Source organism: Eubalaena glacialis, chromosome 1, assembly GCF_028564815.1.
Source record: "Eubalaena glacialis isolate mEubGla1 chromosome 1, mEubGla1.1.hap2.+ XY, whole genome shotgun sequence".
In the NCBI taxonomy this organism is placed as follows: domain Eukaryota; kingdom Metazoa; phylum Chordata; class Mammalia; order Artiodactyla; family Balaenidae; genus Eubalaena; species Eubalaena glacialis.
Window position 1 is genome coordinate 239,840,281 of NC_083716.1, and position 21,029 is coordinate 239,861,309.

Sequence of the window (21,029 nt, forward strand, 5' to 3'; positions counted from 1 at the left end):
TTCCAAATATTTGGGCATTCTTTAGATAGCTTATATCTTTTGCTACTGATTTCTCATTTAGTTGTGTTGTATTTGAAGAACATATTCTATATGATTTAAATCCTTTTAATTGTTTTGAGACTTGCTTTCTGGCCCAGTATATGGCCTATTTTGGAGACTATTCATGTGTACTTGAAAAGAATGTGTATTCTGCTCTTGTTGGGTATGCTGCTCTGTGGACATAGGTGTGGGCAAGTCGATTGATGTTGTTCAAGTCTACTATATCCTTAATAATTTTTTCTCAGTTACTGAGAGAGGAGTGTCAAAATAACCTATCGTAAGTGTGGATTTGTCTATTTATTCTTCTGAGTTGATCCTTTTATCAATATGAAGTGTCACCTTTTTATCTCCAGTAAGAGTCCCTGTATTGGAGTCTACTTAGATATCAATATAGCCATCCCAAATTTCTTATGATTAGTGTTTTCATTTTACATCTTCTTCCATTCTTTCACTTTGTTTTCACTTTTTACTTTTAATCTATCTGTTTGTTTAAAGTGTATATCATTTAGAGAGTGTATTGTCACTTCTTGCTTTTTTAACCAGTTTGATAATTTTTGCCTTTTAATTGTAGTGTTTAGACCAGTTATATTTAATGTAATTATTGATATGGTTGGGTTAGATCTACCATCTTGCGATTGTTTTCTATTCATCTCATCTATTCTTTGTCTCTTTTCCTCCCACTCTTGGATTAATTGAGTACTTTGTTTTGTATTCCATTTATCTCCTCTGTTGGTTTATTTATTATGCCTCTCTGTTTTATCTTTTCAATGGTTGCTATTGGGCTTACAATCTGCATATTTAACTTATCAATGACTGATTAGATGTAGGAGGGAGGGGAAATTTGTGTGTTAAGAATGACACTCAAATATCTGGCCTGGGCAACAAGAGGGATCATTCTCTGAGATGGGGAACTTTGAAGGAAGATTACAGCATGGGGGTATGATGAAGGGGCTTGATGATGGTCAGTTCTGGTCAAGTTGCACTTAAAGTGCTTGTTATATGTCCAAGAGAAGATGCCTTGTGGACTGTCCATGTGTGGTCCAGAGGTCTGGGCTGGAGCTGGCAGAGGGGTCAGGGCATAGGGGTGATACTTGAATCAACAGGACTGGGTGAATCTGTATGGAGAGTGTGTGATGGGGCGAGAAAGGGCCCAGGACCAAACCCCAGTGAACCCCAAGTTAGGGACCCACATGGAGAACAACAGGGATGTGAGAGGAGAAGCCAGAGAGGAAAGATCAAAATAAGGCGAGTGCACCACCGTCACAGAGCCAGAAGGGCAGTGGCCCAGCAGTTAGCCTGTCCCCTGGATCCTGCTGCCAGATCCAGACAGTATGCAAGGGCGCCTCAAAGGTCATCTGAGGACCTCCTCCTTACCTGTGCACAGGTACCTGGTGTGCACTTAGACCTAGTTAATGTTTTATTAAAACGTTTTAAAAGTAAAGAACTAAGGATGGTTCATCTCTGCCAAACGCTGCTGGGAGATGGAACAAGGTGGTCTGCCAGGGCCTGCTGGGTCTACGACATGGCAGCCAGAGGGCCCTCAGGGAGGATGCCTCTATGTGCTGACCATGGTGGGTCCCAAACCCCAGTGGCGGAGCGAGGAGGGGTTGGGAGAAGCAGACACTGTGCGTGCAGACGTCTTTTGGGAGAACGTGTGGGCCTGAGGCACCATACTGTCCTCTAGCCAGGCTCTGCAGAGGGCTGGGCCCCCAGGGGAGGCAAGCAGTCAGCCAGACCCAGGCCAGGCTTCTCCAGAAGGGGAAGTGCAGCGGGGGGGCATCGCAGCACCATGGCCGACAGGGGGCCCATCCTCTCGGCCGGCAGCACTTCCCTGGGGACCGGTCTCACAAGTCGTGCTCTGTCCTGCTTCGGCAGCTGCTCTTGCAGCCAGCCACCCCCCAGGGCAGGTTCCACAGGCCCCACCCGTCTCCTGGCCGCTTATCCAAACAGGAGCAGCCCCAGCAGCTTTCCACAGCCCTGCAGCCTGACCAATCTGCCCCAGTGCTGACTTCCTGGAAGTGCAACCCCACCGCATGGGGCTGTGCAGACTGACTCTGACCTCGAGCAGGAGACCAGCTGCACGGCTCAGGGGCTGCCGGAGAGCGCTCAGCAGATAGTGGGGGGAAACGAACAGCTGGTGGATGGGGTGGCGGGCCTGCCACAAGGGGCCCAGGACGGGCAGGTGGGGGAGGTAAGAGCAGAGGTTGGTGGCCCAGGTGAGGGTGAGCAGGTGCAAGGGTAGGGCCCATGAATCCGCCCTGAACCGCTGTGGTGTGTGTGCATGTACGTATACGTGCATGCATGTATACATATATGTGTGTACATGTATGTGTGCCTGTGATTGTGTCTGTGTGTCTATGTACGCGCGTGTGCGTGTATGTATGTGTGCATGTGTGTGTGCATGCATGTGTATGTACATGCATGTGTATATACATACATGTGCGTAGGTGGGTGGGGTGCTTGTTAAGTTGGGCTCGCCCCAGACAGACTGGCTGAAACCAGCCTGAGCTAGAGGCTGGCTTCCCTTAGGGGAGGGGGGAAGGGGGGAACCCCTCATGGAGAGACAGGACCCTTTCAAGGGAGACACGCCCCCTCCTGCTCTGAATCCAGCTGCTGACTTTAAGGCAAGGATGATGTGTGCTGGGCACACACTTGGGTTGCTCTCTGCCCATCAGACTCCCCAGCCTGAGGTTGCCGCCGGGAGCAGGGCCTGGGAGCTGCTGTTGGGCAGTGGGGGCCCCTGCAGGGGAGTGGCCACCTGGTGAGGAAGGAGGGTGGAGAGTGGGCAGGGGATGCCCGGGCGGGGCGGGGCGGGCTGGGATGGCCATCTCTGCTGGGAAGGGAAGCCCGAGACCAGGTGGGGCGCTGGCGCTGGAGGGCCGCCCGGGGACGTGGCGTCCCCGGGGGGGCTGGCCTGGGGCCAGCAGCTGCCTTCCAGGCGGAGAAACCCCGGGCAGAGAAAGGGGAAGGAGGCCCTGGAGCAGGCAGGAACCTGCGGTTGGACCAGCACCACGGCCCACCCACTGCCCCTGCGGGAGGGGTCCTGGGGTTCAGGGCAGGAGGCGGAGCTGGCGGCCTGGGAGCCATCCCAGAGGAGGCCCGATGGGCCCTCAGGCGCCCCTGCCCTCAGCCAGCTGGGAGAGGACTGGACATCCCTGGATTGGCCTCTGTTGGGCGCCACGGGGTCCCAGGGCGAAGGGAGCACGGGGGGAAGGAAGGGGCTGCAGAGCATAGGGGGGCGGAGGCGGGGTCTGTCTGGGGGCACCAGGGGTTTACGAGGGGGACCGGGTGGGGGAGCTTGCAGTGAGAGAGCAGGGGCGCCGGGACAGCCGGACGCCAGGGATGCCCGCCCCAGGGCCCCGGAGTGCGTGCCCTGGACCCATGGCCTCTGTCCGCCGGGCCCCTGGCCTGTGCGGTGGTCACAGATGGAGGGACAGTCCAGAGCCTGGAGAGCGTCTGGAGCGCTGGCCGTCTGACCAGAGGACCACAGGCTCCCCGCCCTGTACATGCCTGCTCGTTCCTGGAAACAGGGCAGCCATCCTTGGGCCACTCAGAGCCTGCCCCCTGTGGGCTCACTGGCCAGGTGGGGACCGGGTGGCAGTGGAGGCCAGAGGCCGAGGGCAGGCAGGCGGCGTGGCCGCCACGTCCTCCCTGGTGTTTCCACGCCCGGTGCTCTCCCTCTCTGGCTGCGTCCCACTGACTCCACCGTTAGAGGGGGAAACACGAGCCCGTGCGGGTGACACAGTGGGCGTCCAAAGGTGGCCCGTGGAAGCTGGCCTCCCTGTCCCCTGTCCGCAGGCACAGCCAGACCCTGAGGGCGGCTGCTGGGGCTCTGGCACCCCCTGCCCTCCTGCCCACACCCTTCCCCGCTCAACCACATTTGCTGAGTGGGTGAACGAATGAGCGAATGGTGGGGGTGGTGAGCAGGGCGGGTCTCCGAGGCCATGTAGTGGCTTTGTGGAAGGACAGAGGTGGCGGCCGCAGGGGCAGGGGCTGGAGGCCTTCCCGCGGGAGGGCCTCTGCTGGCTGGGGCGGCATCTGCAGCTGAGCCAGGCGGGGCTGGCGGGCAGGAGGTGGGGCCTAGGAGGGAGGCGGGTGGCAGAGCTGCCGGCTGCTGCGTGCCCGTCCCCTCCGCTCCGCCCACACAGGCCGAGGCCTTGGCTTTCCCTGCCCCTCAAACCACTTCTGTGGTGCTGTCCCCTCTCCGCCTGGCCAGCGGGCAGTGCACGGAGATGAGTCACGGGTCGTTCCCGAGGCCCTGCGCTGGCGGCTGGGTGAGCGCCGGGCTTGGCACAGAGCAAGTCTCGGGTTGAGGGCACCTCGGGCCGAAGAGCTGGACTCAGGCAGCCAGCCCCTCCCGCTCCACGTCCCCTTGCTGACCGGCCACCTGATCTGCCCACCTAACACAGACCCTTCCCCAGCCACGCACCTGTGTCTCTATTTTTATAAACTTCTTATTACAGGAAAGCTCAACTATATATCAAGGTAGGGAGTCTAGTACAGAGAACCCCAGGTCTCCTGCCCCATGAGGATCAACTCCCTGGCTCGTGTCCAATTCCAGCCACTGTGTCACCCCAGCCAGCGACACTTGAGTGCGCTTCCAGCAGACAAGGGTCCAGCCAAGGTGCCACGATGGCGCCCGAGGACAGAGGGCTGATTCCTGGCCTCGTCCCCTTGCTGGCCAATTCCCATCGTCCAGTCACAGAAGGATGCCTTCCCCAGGTGGCTCTCCCCAGGTGGCGGGCAGTCGGGCCCGCGAGGCCGCATCTGGCCGTGCCTCTGGTCTGTGGATTCCACCGCCGGGTCCCCTGAGGGGCTGTGAGGCTGGGGGCAGAGCCGGGGGCCTGGGCTCATCCACTGCCCCTTTGAGAGAGAGAGAGAGAGAGAGAGAGAGAGAGAGAGACCAACCTGCAGGGAGACAAAGGAAGCGAGGCTGGGAAGAACCAGGCGGGAGGCGGGGCTGTGGGGGGGGCAGACCCAGCAGAGAAGGGCTCCTAGAGGCCAGGGGCTGCTGGGTGGGGTCACGGGGGGGCGGTGCCGGAGAGGAGGGGGCGAGGGGGCAGCCCGGCCAGGAAGGGTCTGTCCCCTGCCTCTCCCGGCCTTCCTCTGGGGAGCTGAGGCTGGTCTGACGGCTCAGGGGGGACCCCGGGCCCAGGGCCTGCGGGGGAGAAGCAGCCCGCCCAGTGCGAACAGGGCCTGCAGCGGTTCAGGTTTGGGGTGGAGTTCAGGGTGTTTCGTTTTCCTGCGGGGTGGGAGGGACGGTGACCCGCCAAGGGGGAGTGTTGAGCGGGAGCTCGAGTGGCTGGCGTGAGGACCCGGGACAAAGCTGAAGGGCCTGTGAGTAAGAGCAGGACGGGGAGGCCCAGGGCAGGGCTGCTGGCCAGCGGGAGGAAGGCAAGGGCGATGCCGCCGCGGACGACCTACACCGGTCACCTCCTCGCCCTCCCCCCCACCGTGTCCCCATGCCCCTCAGTTTCCTGAGGCATGTGCCCCCCATTCTCCTCCACTCCCCCGCGTGGCATCCTGCAGCCACCCCCGCCTTGCCCCACTACGGTGACAGCAGGGGCAGATAACAGGGCCCCCAGGCTGGCTTTTGGCCAAACCAGTGGGAGGCGGGAGGGATGTTTCCCAGGCCTGGTTTCCGAGAAGAGGGGAACAGAAAGTGCCTGCAGTGACAGAAGTCCACGCCTTCTCTCTCAGCTTCGCAGCGATGCCAGGCCCAAGGCTGAGCCCAGGGCCCAGGGCCCTCGGGTCCCCCCCATCGCCCACCCCGGCCGGGCGCCTGGGCCAGGGCTGGGGCCAGGGTGAGGCAAGTGAGGCCTCGGCCTCGGCACATCTAAGAGGCCCCACAGAAGTCAGTAATCAAGATAAACTGTCCTTCGGTGCAATATTTTAATACATCAGAGATAATGCGGAATCCACAGAAGAACAAAGAATCCGCATATTAGATTAAAGGCAGGGTGGTGGGACCGGCGTTCCTTTGCCTCAGGCTGAGAGGCGCGATGGAAGACCAGCCTCCACCCGGCCTGTCAGGCTGCACAGGGTCCCCCTCTGCCTGCACCAAGGGCCACATCTCCCTGCGGGCAGTCAAGCTCCCCCGTCCGCCCAGCTGTGCTGGGGATTGTGCAAGAGAGGTTGTCGGCTCCATCTCCAGCCTCTGTTCCCAGGGCCGAGGCCTTGCTCGCGCCCTTCCATCTTCCAGGAAGCCCGTCCCCCTCTCTGCTCCTCCCACTTTCCAGGTCCAGCTCCAGGGCCTCCTCCTTCAAGAAGCCTCCAGGTCCTGACCTGCCCTCCGTGAAGCCTCGCGATATGAGTGCACGCTCCCCCCGTGCTGGGTACGCTCACCTGGGCCATCTCCCCCGCCCCCGCCCCCCGCCAGCCGTGTCCAGCACGTTTGCCCACGTGTGGGGCGGTGAGGGTGGGCACAGAAGAGGGGCAGACCGTAGTGTAGAGTGAGGGCGGAGTGGACAGAGTGTATGTAGCCTGGGGAGGACAACCTGGGTGGGTCAAGGCCCTTGGCCAGTGGCCGCACTGCCCGGCTCAGGACACCGCACCTGGGTGTCCTCAGGGTCCTTCATCCTCTTTCTAGGCCAGCGTCCTGAATCCCCCACTCTCAGGGCTTTGTCCCCTCCTGGACACTGACGGCAGAGGCCTCGCTGCCACCCGAGGTGAGGAGGCGGGGGGTCCCGGAAGCAGTGGGGTTCCCGGGTGGCGGTGCGGTAGGGGCCCTGGGCCACGTCCACAGCCTCCGCTGGAGCGGCTCCGCTTCCCGGGGGGCACTTCTCTCAAAGGGAGGCTCACCTAGATAGGGTAGTGATGCCAATTTCCACCCTTGTGAGCATATCTCCCAGCTGCAGCTGTTGCCAGCAGCCTTTTTCTCTCAAACCCCAAACGTTCGGAGGGGCGGGGGGCCGGGAGGAAGGGGCAGGAGAGACCCTCCTTCAGACCTGCGCCTGGCCCGCCACCACCCAAGGGCCTGCCACATGGGCTCCCTAGCAGGTGCAAAGCAGGAGAGGAGGGTGCTGGGACGAGGCGCGGGGGGCTCTGAGCCTGAGCACCGAGGCTCCGGGGGCTCCACGGTGGGTGCCAGCAGCGGGGTCCTTCCCGGTCCTTCTCTGAGGAGGGTCCTTTATGGTTTGAGACCAGCAGGCAGCGAGAATGGGCCAGGCCTCTCGGAGCCCCGGGGATCCAGTGGGACTTGAGGAAGGGACCGGGCCTGCCCTGAGCCGCCCCAGCTCCCTCCACTGGGAGGGAGCTGGCCGAAGGGCCAGTAGAGGGAAGGGCCGTGGGGCAGGATGGTGGGGAGAGGTGCTGCATCCCACTCCCGGCCGACAGGGTTCTGAGCCTGCGGCCACTCCTGTTTACAGAGCGCCCGCCCGCTGTGGGCCAAGAATCTGCTTGTATCTTGGCGCTGGCCACCCGGTTGGATTCGCCGGTTGGGGCCCCTGCTGACTGGTTAATGGGATTTGTTGAGGCCCTACTATGCGCAAGAGTGGGTGGGGTCCCAGCCACCGGCCAGAACAAGGACACAGGAGACATTCAGGGGAAGCCCTGTGGAGGACACCAGCCAGGGTGGGGGGCTAGGAACGGGCCGGCGGAGGAGGCTGGGGAGACTGGGGGCCGGGGGACGGGCAGAGAGGAGGCAAGGCAGGGGAGGAGCCCACGGTGGGACCCTCAGGCCTGGGTCTGGAGGGTGGAGCCCAGGCCCCTCCTCAGGGGCCTCTGGGCAGGGTCCCTGGTCCCAGGGTTAGGAGGCCTGGGCCAGCCACTCCCCTTCTCGGGGCCTCAGTTTCCACCTGTGGAAACGGGTCGGAGCTCTCCCCAGCCCCTCGCAGTCTGTGCTGAGGTCAGGTGCTGCGGGGCCCAAGGAGGTGGGCTCTGCAGGGGGCGGGAATAGCCCTTTGAGCAGGGTCTCCCAGCCCCGAGCTCAGAGTGGGGAGAAGAGAACGCCCCGGGAGGGCCTGGCGGAGCGGGGGAGGAGAACACTCTAGACCAGGGGAGGGACTGTCTGGAAGGAAGGCCCCTGAGGAGGTGGGTGTGATGAGGTGCAGCTGGTGGACGAGCCGGCGGTCACCGCGTCAGCGTCAGCGTCAGCGTGGGTGTGGTGCGTGCGAAGGTGCAAGCCTTCCTGCCAGCGTGCCGGGGTGGGGTGTGGGCACCGACCGCAGCCACGGGGCTCAGCCCTGGGAAAGGCTCGCACCGTCCAGAGAGGCCAGAGACGACGGGGAGAGGATGCCGCCCGCCGCCCGGTGGTCTGGACCCGCTAGCTCAGGAGTCTCCAGAGCGCGTGCTCTGTCTTAGCAAGCACGCCGCTCCTCTGGAGGTGTTGACACTGGCGGCCTCTGGCACCCCACTTCCTCTCCCAGAAACTCCCCCAGGCAGCCCTGGGGTGGGGCTTGTGCAGCTGGTGGGGAGCCCTGCCACCCCAACTCTGCTGTCATCAGCCCGCCCACCGCCTGCCGGCTTTAAGGAGGGGTACAGTCAGGGGGACCAGCTCACCCCAGCCCTGCTTCCCCACCACCCCCATCAGGCAGCACCTGCAAAGGCTTCGGCAGCTCAGGAGGAAAACCAAGGCTGACTGCAGGTCAGTGCCAGCAGGTCAGTGCCCCTGGGGCCAGGGGTCTCAGAGCGGGATGAGGGCTGGGATGGGGGTCTCAGAGCGGGATGAGGGCTGGGATGGGGGTCTCAGAGCGGGATGAGGGCTGGGATGGGGGTCTCAGCAGGTGAGGGCTGGGATGGGGTCTCTGCAGGTGGGGGCTGGGATGGGGTCTCAGCAGGTGGGGGCTGGCATGGGGGTCTCAGCAGGTGGGAGCTGGGATAGGGTTTTGAACCTCAGCACAGTGTCCTGATGGAGGAGCTCTGCGGGAGGTGATGTTCTAGAAAGGGGGCATGAGCGTGGACAGCAGTGCAGAGGAACTTAGGGTGTCTCCCAAGGCCTGGACTCCCACCTCATTCAAGTCTCTGAAATGTATCCGTGGGTTGAGACAAGCATGTGAAGCTGGAAGAGGAGGTGTCTGAGTGGGGTTTTCCTAGCACAGTGAGCGCTGCTTTGTGAAACTTGTCCTGGATCCTGGGCTATTCCTAAAGTGGGGTCCCAGCTCCAGAGGTCTCTATGGTGCCCAGGCAACGGGGGTCTGCGCCCACTCTCTGCCCCAGATCCCATTCAGGGAGTCTGCGGGGTTCCTTGGGGGGCCAGCAGGGAGGGCTGGCGGGAGGCTGCGCTGTGCTCGGACCTCCCAAACATGACCAGACTTATCTCCAGTTGACAGCAAAGGTATCTCAGCGCATAATCAGAGGGTGGCTTCCTACGTCTTGTAGGGGAAGCAGCCTGATCTCACTGTCACCCCTGGAGCAGGAAGTGACACCTCTGAGGTACTCCTACCCCTCGGGCCAGCCTCCCCCAGCAGGAACTGGCAGAGGGCCCCTGACAGCCGAGCGCTCTGAGCACCGGCCGTGCTGCAAGGGGCCCTAGCCGCCACAGGGCAATGGCTGCACAGTGTCTGTTGGAGGTGACAGGTTTGTACATCCAAGCAGGAGGCCAGCTGGCGTCCCTGTTCTCCACAGAGGGCCCCATGCCCTCGCCTAGCACAAGCAGGGACCTGAACTGGTTGCCGTGCCTTCTGGGGACCCCATGCTATTTGAGCTGGACCTTGGGACTTGACTCCCCAAACTTTTTTCACTCTAAAGGACAGAGATGAGGTGCCATGAACAAGGTATTTCCTCAAAGTCTCATGTGCACCTTGAGACTCTTGCAGAGTTGGTGTCCTTCTCCCTGACAGTTAGTTTGTTTTATTATAAAAGGGAAAATTGAAAGACTGCAGTTAGATTTTTTAACTTTCCTGCACAAAATATTGGGCCACACTGAGGCTACACTGAAAGTTATACGCCCCCAGGTGTGTGGACCGGGGCCCAGACCCTAGGCAGCCGTCTGAGTGGAGGGCATCGAGGGAGGGGACAGGGCCGCCTCCTTCTTCTCCCGCCCAGGCAGTGCCCTGGGCTGCGGGTGATCCAGAAGGGACAGCAAACATCCACTGCTGCGGGCACCGCTGGCCAGAGTAGCGAGGGGCAGGCCCTGCACCCAGGTCGGGTGGGGAGATGGCACGGAGGACCCCCTGCGGCAGCTGGGCCTGCAGAATCGGGGGATATTCCCAGTAGGCTCCGAGGGTTCTGGGCTGCGGGTGCCACACACAGCTGGCCTGGCTGCGGCCAGCGGGGCAGGCGGACAGGAAGGGAGGAACCCAGCAGCTGTTCCAGTGGGTTCCGGGGTCTGAGGAGACTGCCTGCGTGGGTCTGGGGGTCACGGAACCTGTGCAGAGTGACGTGTCGCTCAGAACAGGGAGAGACAGGCAGAGTCCTGCGGAAATGAGGAGACAGCCTCCTCAGGGGCTGTGGAGATTTCATACACGGTGGAAGCGTCCGTGGAAATTTAACTGCTGGCGAACGTGCCGTTTAAAATTCAGCAGAGATGGAACGGGATAACTGGTGGAAGACTTCTGTTCTGGCTACAGTCGGTGCTCCTGCCTCCCTAGGGGACTGTGGCCTGGAGGCTCCCAGGGGGCCGTGGCTAAGGAAATGGGCACCCCCATGCCAGGCACCAGTGAACCTGACACTGCAGCCGCTGGGCTCTGGATGATTCTTCCCTTCCTTGTGCGGAGGGGGCGGGCGGAGCAGAACCCACCAACCTGGCTGTGGGCCCTCCCCTGAGTGGACTGAACCCCCTTCCCTACCTCGCCTAAAGGTCAGCGAGCCCCCAAGAGGGCCTGTGCTCATGGGGGAAGGAAGGCCACTCCCACCCCACCCCTCCTGGCCCTTCCAGCCAGAGAAACAAAGGTGGGGGGACGGGAGGGGGTCTGGTGGGCGTGCGCCACTCGCGCATGCGTGCTCCGTGGTCCCACACGTTTGACACCAGCACCCCTGGGTGCTGCCCGGCTCAGGGTGAAGCCGGAGCCTGACCTTGGCACCATCTGCCACGCCCGGAATGTCAGACCGCTGACCCCAGCAGTCCTGGGCTGTGTCACGGAGCACGTCCAGGGGAGCGAGAGGCATGGAGGGTGAGGGCATGCGGGTGCTTCTGACGATGACGGGGTGTACGGCGCCCAGTGCCACCCTAAGGCCGGCTCTGCGCCGCGGGTCTGCAGCTGGAGGAGCAGGGCTGCCCTCATGGCCCTGACCGCAGGGAGCTCAAGGGGACTCCTGACCCCAGAGGGGGCCTCAGGCCAAGCTAAGTGGGACCTCAGGGCAGAGGGCTGGGGAGGGTCTCGGAGGGAGGGAGGAGGCTGGTGCCTGAGGTGGCCGCAGCCACTGTGCCCTCAGGAAGAGGATAAAGCACTGGAGGGAGGGAGGGAGGGAGGAGGGAGGAGGGAGGAGGGAGACGGAGTCCTGGAGTTTTCTGGAGAGCTGGTTGACTGAGCCACGGACCCTGCTGTCCTGAACCTCAGCAGCCAGGAAAGGCCAGGTGGGGCAGATGCCGGCCCACCGAGGTGCAGGTGTGGGTCAGACTCGGGCACCACCTGCAGCTGGGTTTGCCGAGCGGGTGGAGGGGGCAGTAGGCGGCCCTGGGCTTTGTCCTCGGCCTGTCTTGGAGTCGCCTCTGAGCGTCCCCCCACCCTGTGAGAATGGTACTGGGTCTGGGGCGAGGCTGGCCCCCCCTGGCACCCCCCCTCCCGAGAGCTGGCAGAGGGTCCCTGGGATCTGAGAGCTGGCAGAGTTGGGGCGGCTGGGACTGGAGGTGGACGGTGGGCTCCCGCCTTCCTTTCTGCCCGGCGGCAGGCAGGTCCCTGCAGACGAGGGCTCGGGAGAGGGGAAGGGGAGCTGGGTCCAGCCCTGGGCCCGCTCACCGTGCCACCTTGGGCCCACGGGCCTCTGAAGGCCTTGGTTTCCCCGCCCATCCAGCTGGTGGGGGGTGGCCGGGAGGGTGCCTCAGAGCTCCTTTTGATTTCTTCTCTGGGAAGGTGAACTGGGGGCTCCTGACTGCGGGGTGGGCGCTCACCGCCTGCATCCCTGGCCAGAGGTGGGCGGGCCCAGGCTCCCCTCCCGGCCTGCGTGCCTCACACTCTGCTCCCCTCCTGCAGCCCCAGGACCATGAACAACAGTACCTGCGTCTCCAGGGAGCTGCCCGGGCCCCCGGCGGCCAAGTACCTCCTCCTCACCTACACGGGCGGGCTCCTGCTGCTGGGTCTGTTGCTCAACGGCCTGGCGCTCTGGGTGCTGTGCTGCCGCCTGCTGCGCTGGACGGAGACCCGCATCTACATGGCCAACCTGGCCGTGGCTGACCTCTGCCTGCTGTGCTCCCTGCCCTTCTTTCTGCACTTCCTGAAGAGCACCACAGACACGCCACTCTGCCAGCTCTCCCAGGGCATCTACCTGGCCAACAGGTACATGAGCATCAGCCTGGTCACGGCCATCGCCGTGGACCGCTACGTGGCCGTGCGGCACCCGCTGCGAGCCCGCGGGCTCCGCTCCCCGCGCCAGGCCGTGGCCGTGTGTGCCGCGCTCTGGGTGCTGGTGCTCGGCTCCCTGGTGCTTCGCTGGTTCCTGGACATGCAGGACGGCGGCTTTTGCTTCTCCAGCCGCTCCAGGCAGAATTCCTACACCGTGGTCTTCTCGCTGCTGGGCTTTTACCTGCCGCTGGCCGTGCTGGTCTTCTGCTCGCTGCAGGTGGTGAGCGCCCTGGCCCAGAGGCCAGCCGCCGACGCGGGCCAGGAGGAAGCCACCCGGAAGGCCTCCCGCATGGTCTTGGCGAACCTGGCCGTGTTCGTGGTCTGCTTCCTGCCCTTCCACGTGGTGCTGACTCTGCGCGTGGCCACGGGCCTGCACGCCTGTGCCATCCGTCTTGCCCTCCAGATCACCAGCAGACTCTCGGATGCCAACTGCTGCCTGGACGCCATCTGCTACTACTTCATGGCCAAGGAGTTCCAGGAAGCATCTGCGCTGACCGCCCTCCCCGCCAGAGCCAAGGCCCACAAGAGCCAGGACTCTCTGTGCGTGACCTTGGCCTAGGAGACGGGCCACGGGCTCCTGGGAGGTGCTGCCGAGGCGGGGACCTGTGAGCAGAGACGAGGAGTTCCGGGACGGGGCTGGGGGCACTTTTAGGAGGCCCAGGTGGGCAGAACAACCCAGGCACGGAGCCCGGGGAGGAGACACCCCTACCCCTGAGGCCGAAGAGGGCCAGGGAGGAGGGCAGGGGGACGAGGCCTGAGCGAGGCCAACCCCAGGGACCCTGGGTGGGGCTGCACATCTGTTGCACCCGGAGCCTGGTACATCTGGGGCGCTGGGGGGTGGGGCCTCCTGGGTGCTGCGAAGCTCTGACGGCCAGCTTTCTGCTGCTGCCTCGCAGGGGCCGGGACAAAGCTCTCCACCAAGGCTCTGTGTGTGCCACCCACACTCACGTGGTGGGAGGTGCGGGGCCTGGGGGCATCTTCCCAGGTAACTTTCTAGAGCTTTCCACCTGGGGGCTCTCCTCGGGCCCTGCCACCTGCTTCCCACCCCTGCCCACTCCCCATCCGTCTGGAGCTCTGGCGGGGCTGTTGGCAGTTCCTGGAGGGGCCACGCTGGCCGCCATGGAGGGCTGGTTCGCATCTGCCTTGTCAGTCCCAGGCCCGGGCCACGCCTGAGTGTAGGCAGCTGGTCCTGAGCTCTCAGTCCAAGTGTAAGGAGGGGCGGAGGGGACAGTTAACTTCTGTGTCTTGCAGGTGACACGAGCGAGCGTCTGTAAGGGCCAGAGGTGGGAAGAGCCCCGGGAGCCATCTTGTGCCTCAGCCTGGGGCGTTAGGAGGCCCTGTAGCCAGAGACAGTCTCTGGAATAGAGAAAAAGTGAGAGATGGGAGAGAATGAGAGACAGATGAGGAGAAGGCAAGAGGGAATGGGGGTGGTGAGAGAGCCTGGGGGTGGGAAGTGTGGAGGAAAGAAAGGGGGAGCGGGGACAGAAAACAACGGGGGGAGAGTGATAGGGACGGGAGGAGAGAAGGACAGGCCAGAGACGAGAGTGAGGAAGACATTCAGCAGAGCGAGAAGGGGCATCCGAGGAGGATGAGGAGAGAGCACGAGGGCAGAGCCGGAGAGGAGGGACAGAGAGGCCAACAGACAGAGACGACAGGTCAGCCTGGTCTCCCCGAGGCGCCAGGCCCTCATGCTCTCCTGCAGACCGGGAGCCCCAACGGCTGGCCTGGGAGCCCTTCTGGTCCCTCAGAGGGTCCCCGAGAGCGGGTGGGGGTCCTGGATTCTTGAGGAAGGACCGAGGGCCAGCTCTGCCTGCCCAGGAGTCTGGGGACCCCACGCCTAGGGCCACAGGAGGATGGACCTCACAAGGGGCCACGTGGCCTGGGCAGACAGGGTAACTGGGCAGAGGTGCGGACCGGCAAAGGTCCCGGGCTGAGCGGAAGCCTTGGGTGGAGAGGCCCAGAAAGGACCCCCCCACAGAGCCCCCTGCCTGGAAGGATGCCACGGTCCATGCCCAGGCACAAGGCCAAGGGCTGGGGCCCCTCGTCCCACGGGTCAGGGTAGGGGAGGTGGTGGGTCCACAGGCTGGAGGGGGCCTTGGTGGAACCCCCTGAGGTTAGGGGAGGGGGCACCCTGACCCAGGTTGTTCGGGAGCCCTGGGGCTGGCACTAGAAGTGGCGGAGAGAGAGGGAGAGAAAGATGGAGGGGCTGGGGGAGGGGGAAGAGAAAGGCAGCGGCCTCTCCCTCCCTGGCCCAGGTGAAGCTCAACCCAGCGGGGGCAGTCCTGGCCCCTGAGCCCGCTGAAGCTCCCACCATCTTCCCGCCCCCTCCCAGACCGTTGGCCTCGGTGTCTGTGGCCGCTGTCCCCGGGAACGACTCCAATGGCTGCGGTACGGGCAGGAGCGTCCTGTCCAGGTGGCGACCAGTGTCTCCGTCCCTCTCCTCACGGCGCTGGGTCTGCCCTCAGCGGCCCGGCGCGCTGGGTGTTCTGCCACTGCCGGCATCGGTGGGCAGAGACCCGCATCACCTGGTCAACCAGGTGGTGGTGACCGCCCGCTGCTGCTGAGCTGGACGGATCCTGCCCCCGGGGTCGGGAGGACGCCCCGCGCGAGGTCCTGCAGAGTGTCCTAGGTCAACACCTACAGGAGCAGGTGCGTCATTTCAGCGCGGCCTGAGGGGAAGCTCCGGGGGACCCTGCTATGCCCAGATCGTCATGGATCTCAGGATGTGTCCACTCCACTGGGGCCAGAGGGCCTGGCTTGGAATCAAATGACTGGATCAGCAGAAACACCTGTGCTAAGAAGCCCAGGAAGGCGACCATCCTGAGGACTCGTGCTAGAGCCCGGAACCCCCAAACTGGGGCCGGGGCAGTAGCGGTGGGTTCTCCTGACAACCTCAGGTGACCAGGTGACCAGAAGAAGGATCGGGAGACCCAGGCCCCTCGCTGGCCTCCCCAGCCACACAGGGAGATTTGTTCATGCAGAATGAGGGCGGACAGGCCTCAGGCAGGGCAGTGTCCCAGGCCAGGCATGCTTTCCTGCCTGGCCACCAGCCTCAACCTGAGGGAGACAGACTTCCTGGCACTGAAACAAAGCAGCAGTGCCCTGGACCTGCAGGGTGGTCAGCGTGGCCTGCTGGTAAACCCCCCTCCGCCCATGCAGGTGCCTCACCTATGGCCTGGCCCCGGGGTCTTCCGCTGCCAGGAGGTCCAGGCTCACCTGGCTGCCCCGGCCACGCTGACCGCCGGCAGCTGCTCACCTGCCCCCTCCCGCACTTGCTCTGGTGAGGTGGGGGGGGTACCTCTGGCCCCTGGGCACACTGCTCTGGGCCCAGGCACAGGGACGCTTCAGATGGCCCGTCAGCGGGCTCCTCAGAGAGGCTGTTTATGTGGCCAAAGCCGGTGGCGGCATCAGTGCCCTTGGCCGCTGCTCCAGTGCCGAGGAGGTCAAGAGCAGCTGTCCTGTCCTCGGCTCAAGTGCAGAGCTTCTCGGGGTGCCAAGATCACGGCCACAGCCCCTGCCCCCGTCTCCTCTCGGGGCTGCCTGTTGGCCAGAGCGGCAGCTGGCCGGCAGAAGGAGGTGTGGCCCTGGCCCGGCATCCCCCGCTCTGGAAACTGCAGGGCATGAAGTCTGCCCCACGGGGTCCAATCCTGACCACCAGTGGGCGGGGAGGGGGTTCCTGAAGGGGGCACCGCCGTGTCATCGTGAAGAGGCAGCGCCTTGGAAGACAAGCCTGAGCTGCGAGTGACCCCCGGAGGGCCAGACCTGAGTTGACTTATTCATCAGCAAGTAGAGATAAAACCAGCCCCGTGACAGGCACTGGACCCCAAACGTGCACCCTGGAGCCTCAAGGGCTGCGTTCCGAGGCCTCACATGGAGGGAGCGGGGAGGAGAGAAGCTGGGAAGCGGGCCAGATAGGATCATGGGGCCTTGCAGGGGGATGCAGGGCTCGTGCGTGTTCTGAAGGTGCGGGAGGGTTTGTGTCAGAGGAGCCGGGAGGCGCTCTTCGTGCTGGCCTCTCCTCGTGCTGCTCTGGGGGGTCCAAGGGAGGGATGGCCAGGGCCAGGGTGGCAAGGGCAGATGTTGGCCAGGATGAGGGCTCCGACCGTGATGAGGGGCAACACGGGACTCAGTGGGACACTCTAGAGGGGCGTGGCTAAGGAGGAAGAAAGGGGGCCTCCAGGAGTCGCGGTGTCCTGGTTCCAGTGCGGAGGGGTGTGAGGGCCAGAAGGAAGCAGGGAGCAGGCAGAGGCAGCGGAGTGACCCTCCGTGACCAGGAGGGATTGCCCAAGGGGTCACGCTAGGTTCTGTCTCTTCTCAAGGACACCCCGGACCCCACCCCCACCCCTGCAGGTACCGGTTCTGCAGTCTTTGCGCCTCACACACTGGACTGGAGGCCGGAATCGCTGTCCTTGGCGATGCTCAACTTGCTGGTCCCAGCCCGGCGCCCCGCACGGGGCAGGGAGAGGCTGGACAGGACAGCCCTGGCGGGCGGGGGCGGAGCTTCGGCGAGGAGGGGCGGGGCCAGGCCACTGGAGCCGCCCACGTCCCCACCGCTCCAGGTTCCGCCCCTCGGCGCCAGGCCCGGCCCATGCCCAGGGCCCCGCCCCTTAGCGCCCCGCCCCGCCCCGCCGCCTCCCCTCCTTTCCTAGGAGGTTCCGCGTCCTGTGGGGATGGGGGCCTCTGGTGCAACCCCTCTTCCCTCCCCAAAGACGGTTCAGGCTCCAGGAAAAGAGCCCGGGGGCGGCTCCCGGCGCTGGTGGGGAGGGGGAGGAGGGCCGGGGCTTTGCCTCCCCCCTCACCTGCCTCTCACTACGCAGCTGTGTCCAGCTCTGGTTAAGGTTTGGTTAAAGTTAATTTACGAAGGGAATGTGAATTCTGCACTGCGACGCAGATCAGCAGGGTGAGGATAGCACGCTCAACAGAGACCCAGCCGGGGGCACACAGGCAGCTCGGGTCATGGGTCTGTCCTGCCTGCCGCTGTCCCTCGGCCCTGACTCCTTCCTGTAGGACTGTCCCAGTCTGCCGAGGCGGGTGGGGCGCTGTAACGGAACACCACAGGCTGGGTGGTTTATAAATGGAGCCCGACATCAGAACCCACTGGGTCCGGGTGCCGGCGTGGCCGGGTTCTGGTGGGGCCGGCTCCTGGTTCCCAGACCACCGTCTTCTGCTGGGTCCTCACATGGTGGAAGGGATGCGGGAGCTCCCCGGCATCTCTTTCATAAGGGCGCTAATCCTGTCCCTGAGGGCGCCACTGTCGTGACCTAATCAACTCCCTAAGGTCCCACCCAGTACCATCCCATCGGGCGTTAGGATTCCAACACAGGAATTTTGGGGACACACAGACATTGTGACCATAGCAAGGGGCAAGTGATTTGACTTAGGTAATCACCCAGAGTTTGCCTGGCACGTAGTATCACAAAGTGCTGGTGTCTATTAGGAACTTCCAAGCTCCCCTAGATGAGAAGCACTTTGTTAGTGAGATGTGCCACCCGAGAGAAACAAAACTGAGACCTTGGCCCCTGCCCTCTCCCCTCCCTGCATCCCGGCCAGCACACACGCGAGAGCACCCATCTCCCCTCGCCTTTCCTACCACCTCCAAATTTTACACCCCAGCTGCCCTGTCCCCAGCCTGCCATAGCCTCTGGGACCCTCCCGCCTTTGCCCTGTTGGCCTCAGCTGGGAGCCCAGTGTGCCAGGGCCGGCAGGCTCTGACCTGCCCTTAGGATAGTCCGAGGTCCCGCAGTCCAGAGCGTGGTCCCGCAGTCCAGAGCGTGGTCCCGCAGCCCGGCTGCCTGAGTGCAGATTCGCGTGGCTTCCTTACCAGCCTCAGTGTTCTCTCAGTCTCAGTGTTCTTGCCTGTATCCTGGGATCCTTGGATCCAGGGTCACCTCTAACATTTGTGGGGCTGAGGACATGAGTTCAGGTGAGACCCAGGCACGTCCAAGTATTGAACTTACACCCAAACCCTCGGAGTCTGGCCTTAGTTCCCAGCCCAGGTCCCCAGCCCTGGAGACCACAGGGGGCCCAAGGGCTGAGGAGGGGGCCCATCCCTGGCAGGGCTCCCCAGGAACCTGAGCCATATCCCCATCTTCAGGGGCTGGCCAGGACTCCTGGGAGTGGTTCCCTGGCTGGGAATGATGGGGGTCAGGGTGGCCTCCCTCAGGCACCCCTTTTCAGACTTGGGATCCCGAGGACTCCCCCAGACCACCACCTGAGCAGAGGACAGGGAAGGGCACGTCCCGCCTGCACTGTCCCTCTGAGCAACTCTGAGAAGCGGTTTTCAATGCTCCTCCCATCTCATCCCCTGGACTTGCTGCAAGGCCCCTGTGGGTCCAGGCACTGCAGGCCTTGGTCCCTCTATTTGTATGTAATATTGCCACGAATGGTCACTATCTTCCTGTCAAGATGCCGAGGCAGCTCTGCATCAGACTCGGGGAAGGTTGTGGGCCTGGAGAACCCCAGGCAAAGCTTGAGTTTCGGGGTGTCGGCTTTGAGGCCTGGAAGTGCGGAAGCCGTTAGAGGGTCAGGATAAATGGCCACCCATGATATTTAGCGGCGATACCTTTGATAAAATGGTCACCTGCATAAAGGCCAGAGCCAAAGATCACCAGGAAGCCTCCGTCAGCAATCAGCATCTGTTTTATTACTCACTGCAGCGGGGGACTAATAAGATTCACATTTATAGAGGTACATTTATAAAAGTCTATCCTAAGAATTATAATTCTATCAGGTCCCCACGTGAGATGTTGTTTGATCGCTTAGATGATAGCATTAAAACTGAAAGAGAAAAACATCAAAATTATTTTAGAAGACAAAACAAAATTCTTGCTGTGGTACTGGATTATTTTATTACCCTATTTGTGACAACAAGATACTGTAATTACACTTCCCACAAATGGAATAACTTGGAAGCCCTCACCTTCTAAGGGAAAATAAAAATGATTTTATTGGGGAAAAGCATCTCCATTGGTTCTAGATCTTCAGAAGCTCGTGGGAAGGTGGGGGCAACTCGGAGGTGACTCATTTCTGGGACCCCTTGACCTAGAGCCCATGCCCTGTGTTTCCAAAACCTGTGGGTGAAGTCCCAATAGAAGCGAACGTTAGATCTTAGGAGGAGAAAGGAATGCAAGAGTTGATGAGATTGAGGTGAAACTTCGGATGAAAATTGAAATGCTTGAACAGACTGCAGGGGAGGTGTTTGCATCTGCTGTAGCAGGACGTATTCTGGGGATATGTACTGTGTCTGACTGGGGACGGCATCCCCTACCTAATCCTGTAAAACAGGAGGCGTGTAAACCCACCCTTCAGCCAACATTGACTGGGAGTTCTAAATGGGGGTCAGTGAGATTGTCCAGCCCACAGAGGTTATTAATATGAAATAGTATAGGACGCCTGATGGACGAAAGGGGATTACCATCTTCATTATGTCCGGTAGAAGCCGGAGCGCAGTAAGGACAAATTGAACTATAAGGCGAAAGAACTATTGCCCCATGTAGAGCACAGACTGGGCCTTAGAGTAAAAGTCAGTGAGCGCCACCCAGTGGGGGCCACTGGGATGCTGGACCGGAACATTTCCGTCTGAGATGATTGGTCCGCTATTGGGCTTTGACTGAGACCACTCCTCTTACCCAGGGACATAAAGTAATTCTGAAACATCCTAAGCGATGCCAAAGAAACCGCCAGTGGGGAGGTTAGTGACTGGAAGAGCTTCCGAATAAGGTGGAAATTTTATTTACTTATTTATACAGGTGCATGCTCCCAGAGGAATATCCATGATCAGGGAGCCTCTTTCCCCCTTGCACTGACTTTGGAACCCCTGAGGAGCCGCCAGACGCCACTACCGCATGGACGGTGCCCGATAAGCAGCTCTCAACGGACCAACAGAGGGCTGCCCGGTTTACGGACGGCAGTTCCAAGGGGAATGGGCAGCATCCTGCTTGGATGGTCACCATCTGATCAAAGAAGGTAAAAACGAATCAGCTCAATGGGCTGAATTGCATGCTGTTTGCCTCTGCGTTTGAGTTTTTACTGACTCATGGGTGGTGGCCAATGGCCTGGCCATACGATCAGGTAGATGGTCAACAGAAAACTGATCTGTTAAGGAGATGGTCCCATGCAAATCACTATGGAAATTTAAGGGGTGCATTAAACTAGGACATTTCGATACCCATCAGAAGAACCCCCTTCCAGGATCAGACGTGATTGGAATTGGCAAATGGCTATCCCGGTGCTCTTGCCTAAGGTGGCCACATGGACCCATGAAATGAGTGGACATGTGGGCACTGCAGCCCTGCAGAGAGGGGCTGAGGCACAGAGTGCCAACAAAGGCTGTGTGTCCATCAGTGAGAGAGACTGAGACTGCAGACGGCTGGGGGTAGATTTCCGGCTGGCGGTGGCTCCCACAGGGCTGACAAGTCAGATTGATGCCCCATGGCCCCAGGTGGCCACAAATGGGTCCCACTAGGAGCAGATGCTGACCCTGCCCTGGGCTTTGCGGGCCCAGTGGTAGATGCAAGCGCTCAGAGGGCCAGCAAATAACTGGAACAGCAG

General features: G+C 61.8%; 2 protein-coding genes across 3 annotated transcripts; one reads left to right on the forward strand and one right to left on the reverse strand.

Annotated features, from left to right (window-relative positions):
* Positions 1-3,611: 3,611 nt before the first annotated feature.
* LOC133092227 (basic salivary proline-rich protein 2-like) lies at positions 3,612-5,875 on the reverse strand. The gene is made up of 6 exons (XM_061191464.1): positions 5,809-5,875; positions 5,065-5,281; positions 4,948-4,999; positions 4,753-4,863; positions 3,937-4,119; positions 3,612-3,827 (listed from the first exon to the last, which is right to left on the reverse strand). The coding sequence occupies exons 1-6, from the start codon at positions 5,873-5,875 to the stop codon at positions 3,612-3,614; spliced, it is 846 nt and encodes a 281-aa protein (XP_061047447.1).
* An 816-nt stretch (positions 5,876-6,691) lies between these two features.
* GPR35 (G protein-coupled receptor 35) lies at positions 6,692-20,422 on the forward strand. Of its 2 annotated transcripts, none has more exons than XM_061189114.1 (4): positions 6,692-6,707; positions 8,570-8,637; positions 12,111-13,140; positions 20,228-20,422. In XM_061189114.1, the coding sequence occupies exon 3, from the start codon at positions 12,121-12,123 to the stop codon at positions 13,036-13,038; it is 918 nt and encodes a 305-aa protein (XP_061045097.1). In that variant the 5' UTR covers positions 6,692-6,707; positions 8,570-8,637; positions 12,111-12,120; the 3' UTR covers positions 13,039-13,140; positions 20,228-20,422. The 2 variants fall into 2 exon arrangements, with proteins under 2 accessions (XP_061045097.1, XP_061045106.1); XM_061189123.1 differs by having other exon boundaries at positions 6,700-6,707; positions 8,570-8,623.
* The last annotated feature ends 607 nt before the right edge of the window (positions 20,423-21,029 follow it).